The 9,772-nt window shown below is 44.5% G+C and overlaps 1 protein-coding gene across 1 annotated transcript in view; it reads right to left on the bottom strand.

The window, feature by feature from the left end:
• LOC119338206 (exocyst complex component SEC8) overlaps window positions 1–9,061 on the bottom strand; it is a 44,245-nt gene extending 35,184 nt beyond the window's left edge. The window contains exons 1-8 of the mRNA XM_037610512.1: window positions 8,924–9,061; window positions 8,626–8,838; window positions 8,325–8,498; window positions 2,368–2,472; window positions 1,957–2,066; window positions 1,505–1,678; window positions 859–982; window positions 669–775 (exon numbers count right to left, since the gene is read on the bottom strand). Of these exons, the coding sequence (XP_037466409.1) occupies window positions 669–775; window positions 859–982; window positions 1,505–1,678; window positions 1,957–2,066; window positions 2,368–2,472; window positions 8,325–8,498; window positions 8,626–8,838; window positions 8,924–8,980 (1,064 nt within the window). The 5' untranslated portion in view covers window positions 8,981–9,061. The remainder of the gene's footprint in view (window positions 1–668; window positions 776–858; window positions 983–1,504; window positions 1,679–1,956; window positions 2,067–2,367; window positions 2,473–8,324; window positions 8,499–8,625; window positions 8,839–8,923) is intronic.
• Window positions 9,062–9,772: the final 711 nt, after the last annotated feature.

Here is a 9,772-nt window from a genome sequence, read left to right on the forward strand (position 1 = left end):
ATCCGAAGTTCGCCTCCAGCGCATCCGTTGGTATTTGAGCCCCATGCTCGCTGGATAGAGGAAAGAAGGGAGTGGACCGTTATTAATTCTCCCTACCTAGACTTCATGTGGCTGCCTCCTTATGTAGAGGTTTGCCTTGCAAACTCCAAATAGAAAACGACTTACGCTTTCCTAATACTGAATGATTCAAGTACCGCACAACTAGGACTTTCCATAAGTGATTATCACATCCTTGATTAACTAGGACCAAAATCCTAACTGGATTTGCTGCCAGCCCTAGCCTGGCTCATATGTCCTACACCTACTCTTCAATTTCAAAGAGTTATCAATGGCATTTATCGAATTAACCTGTAGTTACAACTAGCAAACAACACTTTCTTCGGTATTATTGCATACGCACTATTAGAGGGGGGTACTAGCCTTATTTTTCCCAAATATCTCCATTTTTCGTAAGAACATAAACAGTTGTTCTCAAAAATTGGGCAAAACAGGGTACAGCTATGAACTTCAATCTTATGATCTTTCCCTGAATTTAGCACCAAATAAGGATTCCTTCTTCTTAGGAAGAAGGATATTTGTCCAGTCTACTCAAAACAAAAACTAATGTCTAATAGATGCAAAGCTTACTCAGTGTGACAAATATATAAAACAAAATAGAATGTAAATACCATATCACAGCTCCAGCAGCTGCAACCTTTCGAAGCATGGATAAGCATTGCACCAATGTTCTTAAGTATTTCACATTGAGGGGAGCATCTGCCTTCCTCATTGATTCCTAAAGCAGCATTAAAAAAAATAACTCAGGTAATTTGACCCCAAAATAATGTTAGCCCACAATGTACAGAGAATAAGCCATACAAGGAACTCGTCTGGTGTAGCGCAAGAAAGGAAAATCGGAATTTCACAAGAGAAACTTTTGGAATCCTTCCGACCACACCCACCACCTAAGCTACTATCATCGTCTGGGCCATCAAATGAAGAACTGAAAATATGGAAACAAAAAAATCAAAAATTAGATAACAAATACTAGTTAGTTTATTCCATACATAAACAATCAAAAATTAGACAACAAATACTAGTTAGTTTATTCCATACATAAACTGAAAATATGGAGACTATTTGATAGATGCAAACGACAAGAAATGGCTAACATAGTAGTATATTTCATTGAAACAACTAAACAAGGATAACACAGTAGCTTAGCAACTCCGTATACCTATTTTACTGTTTACATGTGCAGTTCTGGTAGACTCACTAAACATAAATAGAACTGATTCGAGGAAATAATTAATGAATTTGACGGACATTACTCTGAAGCATATAATTGTTCACGTCTTGCAGGTATTCGGCAACTTATCATTTACGATAGCTATATGATATATAATGCATCAAAACTTTTGAGCACAAGGATGGAATTACCACAATCTAGTTTTTTACGTTATGAGATGCAAGGATATCATTAGCTCCATCATAACTTGGAATAAGCATAAGGAATGGAACATACCATCCAACAGAACTAGTTTTTGTTATCCCATCTGCAGTAGCTGGTCCACTAAAGTGATTTTCACCTTTAATAGACATTGTTCTCCTGGACAGAGGCTGCATGCTGTTTACTAAGCGACCAGTGGCTCCAGAAGTTGGTATGTCCTCACTGTCAACCATGCTTAAAGTCACCAAGCTGGAACATAAAACAAATACAGATGAAGAGCTGATGATCAATGACAGAATTTGAATCGAGAATCAGTTGACACGTATGGTGATCATTGCCAAAAGAGTTACCGAGAAGTCAAATCAAAAAAAAGATTCTCAAACACAACTTACTCACTGGTGTTCACACTGTCATAGTAAAGTGCGTGTAAAAATGTGATTGTAAAATAGTTATAAGACATAAGATGCTACAGAAAAAATGGGGAATAATCAAAACAAGCCAGAAGGAATTGAGGACATGAAATGTACCTATATTCACCATTGTTGTATAGGTGGCAATGCAGCTCCTCCAAAATTTTGTAGAACAGTGCACCACGCAGCTTTGTTAGATCAGATCGAACATCTTGAAGAGCACCTACCTTTAAAATTTTGTCAATATGTGAAAATGCTAAGATGAAAGAAAGAATGTGTCATAATAGGATAAAGAGCTATTTTGAAGTACAAAATGTATTAAGAGGGTGACCAGACCAACAGGCATATAAAAGATAAACTTATTGATCTCTCATACGTCGCTAAATGGAACTGCACTTTTATGTGTTACCGACCCGAAGTGCATATTCTGATAAACTAGCACATGGTGCAGACATTGTAAATTGCAGCAGGCATATTGCAAATAAGTACACTGGCCTGTTACAAAAGTACTTGCATGTTAAGACTAACCGCTTGAAGGCCTTCCCGCTCTAGCATCAGCATTGACTGAACATGCAACTGCACTGCGGCGTATAGCTGCTTCTCTGCCATCAAGTTCTCAATCCGAGCAGGAACCTGCAGAAATTCAGTAACTTAATACTGAAATAAACTCTTGGTAGTTGGGACATAAAACATGCTAAGGCTGAAATGAGCACTTACGAATGTACACTGTAAAAGCTAGAAATTAGAGGCATACTCCAGTATCCTATAAGGAAATATTGCTTAAAATCGCTCCACTATGAAATATTGACTGGACCAAATGATTGATGCATTAAGCAAACATAACATTTCATTTCAAAGGCAAAAACAGCAAGGAATTGTGGCTTTCACATGATTTGTGTCGAACAATACAGGTTCACTTCAACCTCCTTTCTACACTTCAGCTAACGATTCAAAAGAAACTGCCAACAAAGAATTACAGACCAGTCTCTCCAGTCACTGATAATTATTCGAGGCAAGGATGAAGGAGAAGCAAACCACCACGAAGACACAGTTTTTTACATACAAGAAAAAATCACCGGGATTTATGTCCCAGATGTTTAAATAAAACAGTAAAACCACATATGAAGCCGGGATGGCAATGGGTAGGGTATGGGCGGGTACAACCTCCTTGTCCCCAAACCCATACCCACCCACTTCAGTACCCATGGAGGCATGGACATAAATTAACACCCGTGCCCATACCCATCGGGTATCCTGTACCCAATGGGTACCCGGTGGGTAAAAACTGTATAAGTATTACATTTAAATTTTTAGAAGGTAGAGAAATGAGTTTCAAAATCAAGTGATGGTTGGCATCAATGGAGTATGAGCAGCGGTTCGTGGGGTCGCTTGATCATTGGACAATAGACCAACAGAGAAGAGTCAATATTTCATCTTTTTGAGGAGTCGCATAGGCCGTAGGAGGAGTGGCAGGCAGGTGGTTACGGGCCTATGAGATATGGACGGTTTAAGGAACACGAGATTTAGGGTTGGGCCATAGGAGTTGTATGTTGACCCACATGTCATAGGAACTATTTTCATTTTTTATTATTTTATGGGTATCCATTGGGTTACCCATGGGCACAAGTTCATACCCATGCCCTACCCATATATTTTGCGGGTATGGATACCCATTATACGTGGGTACAAAATCTCTCCAAGTCTTGTCCATGCCCGTTGTTTTCGGGTAGGTTACCCGCGGGTACCCTACCCATACCCATGGACAAAACTACCATCCCTGTATGAAGGGTAAAATAATAGCTTCGATTATTCTCGTTGAGACTTCAATCATACAATTCTGACTAAACTTCAAACGCATCCAAATATGTCACAGGGCATGTGACTTCAAGATTAGTTTCTTGGGATGTCTTAAGATAATGGTAGGCAAGAAGATTTTGCAACATTTTCGACATAGCGCTATCCTACACATGCAATGCACGCTTTTTGTAACGCTATCCTACACATGTTGAATTAACCACCGATGAAATAACCACCCAACAACCACCCAACAGATGCTTGGAAGAATGATACACGATTGACAAAAAGATAGCTCTCCGGAATCAGCCTCGCTGATGAATATTAATTTTTCTAAATTGGCACTAAAGTGTGCCATTGAGCAGACAGAGAAAGGGAAGAGCATCTGCCTGTCGAGAGAGATAGAGGAGGCCATTATTGTGAGGGGTTTTAATTTGGGTAAATTTGATATATGCCACTATAAAGTTTCCAGTTTTGAAATATGCCATTACTATTCTTAGATTTAGAAACATGCCACTACAAAGTTCACATGCTTTGAAATATGCCATTGCATACCCTTTTGAAGGATTAGACATCATAATATGTATGTATACCTCTTCATAATTTGTACATGGACAAAAGTACCCCTTGGTCAACTCAACGACACCACCGATTCAACAGATCAAAAAAAAAAAGAAAGAACAGCCCCGATATCCTTTTCCTATCGTCTTTCTCTGTCTCCTTGCCCCTGCTCCCAGCCGCTGAGCCTCCGCTTCCGCCGCCGCGCCTCCGCTGCTCCCGGCCGCCGCACCTTGATTCGCTGCACCTGGCCTCCTCCTCCATTTTTTACCCCCGCAGCCGTGCCCAGCTCTCATGAGTCCTGACCAACGCCCCTGCTCGTATCCTCTCTGTAAACCTAGACGAGCAACATGGAGATAACCAGTGGTGATGGTGGTGGTGGGAGGAGCGTTTGATTCCCGCAACTCCACGTGTGGAGCATGGAAGAATTCAGCCCCATTCCCCCTTCCTTGTGAGTTTGCTAATCCTCTCCTGCAGCAATTTGTTATTTACTTTAGTTGAAATTTGTGTGTGTGTGACAATTTTTTTGGAATTATTCATTCTTGCTCTGTAGGTCTGGACAGCCAGATTTGTTTGCATTGGATCTTAAAGTTGAATCATTTAGCACTAACCATCCACCGGGCTTGAAATCTTACTTCAAGGGCAGAGTGTTGTTGTCAACCGCAAGTCGTTGACTGTGGATGCTATGATGTCCGATTTAGCTGGTGTTCTTAAGTTTGGGGTTAATCAGAGGGCTCATGTTTGGTATTCTGACAGGAGCAAGCATGAATCTGTGTGTCTAAACCATGACTCCCAACTTCCTGCTATGTTTGACATGCATCTATCAGAGAGGTTCATAGAGCTTGTTGTGAAAGTTTCTAACGTTCTTGCTCAAAATGATGAAACAATTCAGAATGAGACCACTCAAAATGACCCATCTGCAGTAGCACATGAAGATATTTCTCAAGACAATCTAACTCAGCCAAATTCAGAAACTGAATACACAGACGACATTGATCCATTTGACTTACCAGAGGAGTATGTAGGTGTTGACGATGAGCACATATACGGTGTCGAGCCTAAGACCGTTAATGTGTCTGTTGTTCAGATGTTGGATGATGATGAACCAGTTGTTGATGGGCATATTCGAGAGGTGGCTATAGATGATGATGATGATCCTAGAGAGCTGATAATTGCCCATGACCCACAAGACCCACAAGACCAACTTTGTCCATGAATGCTATTCTGTGGAGAGGTTCCAAGCTGCATATGCTGGTGTGATTGCACCAATGACAGATAAATCAGAGTGGCCGGGAGTTGATCTAGGATTTAAGGTACACCCTCCTGTACAAACGAAGAATGTGCCTGGTAGGCCTAGGAAGGTGAGGATTAGAGGTTGGATGGAACCTATGAGAAGAACAGTTAAATGCAAGAGATGTATAGGATTTGGTCATCATCAGAAAACTTTCAAACTTCCTTTTAAATTAGACGATGAAGAGGAAGAAAAGCCAGATGATGGGGAGCAAGAAAAGCCAGATGATGTAGAGAAACAAGAAAAGCCCGATGATGGAGAGCAACAAGGACTAGACGGTGGAGAGCAAAAAGCAAGTGCGGAGGTGGATCCAGCCCCTAAAGAGGTGCAACCAGCCACGAAAAGGTATTAGAATTTGATCATATCTTTTCCAATTACATTCAGCTTGTCATGTGTATTTGGATCATATTTTCTAATTTTGCAGGAAGAAGGTTGCAGCAAAATCCACAACTGAAGGAGCTTCTCAAGCAAAAGGCAAGAAGAACATTGTATCAAACTCAACTAAAACTCCAGCTGAAGGCAAGAAAAAGGCAGCAGCTAAATCCCCATCAAATGGCAAGAAAAAAGTAGTTCAAACAAGCTCAGGTAAATCCCCAACAAAGGGTGGGAAGAGAAAGCCAAAGGGTACTAAACCTACAAAGGAAAATGGGTCTGCAACCATTACAGTGAGGCCAGAAGTCGGAACCAAAAGGAAGTTGAATGATTTGATTAGAGAGAAGTAGTAGTTGCTTGTAATTTGTGTTTTCATCTTTCAAAACCATCACGTGACAATTGATTCTCTGAACTGGTCATGATTTGTGTAATGTTATTTTGCCCAGAATTGGGGGAATTTAGGATGTGAACTGATGCTATTTGGCCAAGTGATGTGATATTTAAGTCAAGTTGCCAATTGATGCATTCCAGTACGAGCATGTGCTGTCAATTTTGCTTCATGTTGCTACAGACTTCAGGTTTTGCATCTGCTAATCATATACTTCTATACATCATCATTTCTATAGCTAACCCTAATTGGAACAGCAAGCAATGCATTCCAGATTTCCAGTACAAGTAGATGCTGCCAAATTTGCTTCAGTAGCTACAGGCTTCAGGTTCTGCATCTGCCGGACATTGCTACAGGCTATCTGTTTGCCCAACACGCATCACTGCCTGCCGCCGTCGTGAGCATCGTAAACACCAGTACCAGCTGCGAGCCATGAACAGCTAGGAGCCGCACGCGACATGCACACGTCCATGCTACCCTTCGCGGCCAGGCGCATCGCCGTTGTGCCATTGTTCTCGGCCTTCGTTGGTGCCAAGCACCAGCAACAAGCGGTGAACAGCAAGGCGTGCAGAATAAAGATGTTGGGCGAGGGCAGCGCTCGGGACCAGCAGCTATGAGGAACTGGAGGAGGTGGCGGCTGGGAGTAGCGCCGCCGCCGCCGGCGGTGGCGGGAGCAGATTTGAGAGACGAGAGAAAAAGGAATCAGGAGCGGCAGGTGTTGACTTGGCCAAGGAGCAGCTTTGTCCATGTACCAAATACAAAAGGAAATACACACATGTTAGGGTGTCTAATCCTTCAAAAGGGTATGCAATGGCATATTTCAAAGCATGTGAACTTTGTAGTGGCATGTTTCTAAATCAAAGAATAGTAATGGCATATTTCAAAACTGAAAACTTTATAGTGGCATATATCAAATTTACCCTTCTAATTTTGCAAGACAAAATCAAACGAAATACAAAGCATGGGATTAATTTCATCACTTTGTGGTGTTAATTGCATGGCTTAGTTAGCACTTCTTGCAATAAAGACAATTAAAAATAACTAGCAACCGCAAGAAAAGTTTCACCTTCTTTACATTGTTGACCGGATTTTATGGATGGTTAAGGTGACTAGTATCCCTACACACTCGTACTTTTATTGATAATCTCTACTTTTAAAGGGGAGTTGGTAGGTTCGCCTTGCCTCCCCCCATCCTCGCTTGGTTTTCTGTAGATTTTTTTGGTAATCTCAACCGATGCCACACAAAACAAAAACCAACGTATATAGTGTAACTTGAAATAATCTGAACCAAATCGATATTTTTCTTTCCTTATCCTACTCATTCCCTTGAAACAAAAAACAACATCTATTAATTTATGGAAAGTATCATCTAGCGTTGGACAGAAGGATCACGTTAACTATGGAGAGCATCATTCTTTTCCGGTTTTGACTATAGCATGCTTAGTGCAGTTAAATACCTCAAGCGAGGATCGCCTTAATTTAGGGAAAGTATCATTTATGTGGGCTCCTCCTAAAATCTCTCGTTCCCTTTCCGTCATCTTCACTTTCTGCCACGCGATCCTACCCCGACGACGTCGATGTGGGACGGGCCATAAGGAAAAAAAACACTCACGGCGTCTCTATTGAGGCACTCGTAATATGTTTCCCACGTTGCAACGCACAGGCAATTAGCTAGTAAGTATAGATAAGCAGCTTACTGAACTATGATCCTTTTCCTTTTGTAATTGGTCAATATTTTTTGTCAAAATATCATAACCCACACATCTAGCAGTTTATGAGATTTTTCGTTTCTAGATTAGACAAACTGTCCTGGCATGATTATTAAATGTACCAAACATGAGTATGCAACAGCTGGGCTCATCTAGTGCATACGGATTTTTAACAACGCAAAGAAAATGGCTAACACATACTAACAAATGATATTTTTGTTCCATCCCACAAATGTCCCTTTTTTGCATTTGTGTTGATCATCAACGTCTGGTTGCAGAATACAGACAGAGCCTAATTACCAACTTCCGTTTAATGTAATGTTGCTGCCAAGGAGTAGTACATAATTGTAACGGGTGAAGTGTGCCCACTGACCTTGGCAACATCCTCAACCTGATCCAGCAGGGAGATCACGTGGCGCAGCGTGAGGGACCTGTACCATAGCTGCCCAAGGTGCTGATTCTTCCTCCCAAGCAGCTTTTTGGCCTCTGCCATCTCCCCCTTGAGGCCGGTGATGCTCTCGGCGGATTCGCTGAACAGCCGCAGGATCTGGCACCACACCGTAAAATGATAAAAATAAAATGCAACGGCGACTACACTCTCCAAAATGGACGGGGATGAATAATCCGCCAGGGAGAAGGAATGCGCAGGTGGTGTGGCAGACGGGCGGACGGACCTGGGAGTAGTTCTGGATGGCCTTGTTGAAACCATGGTGGTACGCGTGGACGACCTCGTCAACGACGTCCTCGATGAGGTCGCTCTGCTCCTTGAGGAACTGGATCTCGCCATCGCGGTCCTTCGAGGTGAGGATGTGCACGACGTGCGGCAGCGAGTCGAACCGCGCCGCGGCCCATCCCTCGTCGATCCGCGACAGCCCTTCCTTAAGGTACTGCACGCACGCACGCCCGGCCAGACCCCAATTTCAAATTCCATATAAATTCCAGGCGGAATGGAGGGATGTATTCGGGACTTACAGATTTGTCGGCCGGAATCGGAAGGCCGTCGAAGATGCCACGGCGGTGGCGGTTCATCGTTACCGACGGCGAGGCGGGACCCGGGGAGACGAGCAAGATCTGGAGAGAGTGGGCTATATACGAGGGCTACGAGAGGGCGATAGGGCGTCGGAACCGGTAAGGCCAACTCCACCGCGCGACCCTATCTTGTCCGGCCCCGTTCGTTTGGAATAAAAAGGACAAATGAAATGGACCAGCGAGCGACGGCTCGGACCCATCTGGTCCGTTTTATGTCCGTACCGACCCATTTCGAGCGCAAACTCGCGCCGGGTTTGGGTCGCGGCGGACAGCGAACGGACGCTTCGAACGTCCGCGTCGGGGCCGCGTGGCAGGCGGCCACCTACCTCCCACCCGCCAACATAAATGCGCACGGGCGGGAGGCCCCACATGTCATCCGCACAGCGACGGGTCGGCGTCCTTCTTAAATGGGACCCGTGGACCGGTCGTCGTCCTCATCCCCACGCCGGCCCCTCTCTGCCCCCTCGAAAGTCGGCACGCCCAAACCCTAGCCACTCCCCGCCCCTCGAGCTCGCCGGCCGGCCGCAGCCATGGGTCTGTGGAACCGCAAGGGGAAGCACGACCGCGAGGCCGGCTCCTCCTCCGGCGGTCGCCGCGGATCCGTGAAAAAGGAGGAGCCCGCGTCACCGTCGCGCTCCTCCCGTCGAGCCCCCGCGTCACCGCCGCACTCCTCCCGTCGAGCCCCGCGCCGGCCCCCTTCACCATTGCCCCTGGGCCCTCCGGCGAGCGCGCCCGGCAGTACATCTGCGCGGACGTGTGCCGGAGGTACCGGGAGACGGCGACGCCGGTCCC

This window comes from Triticum dicoccoides, chromosome 7B, assembly GCF_002162155.2.
Source record: "Triticum dicoccoides isolate Atlit2015 ecotype Zavitan chromosome 7B, WEW_v2.0, whole genome shotgun sequence".
Classification (NCBI taxonomy): domain Eukaryota; kingdom Viridiplantae; phylum Streptophyta; class Magnoliopsida; order Poales; family Poaceae; genus Triticum; species Triticum dicoccoides.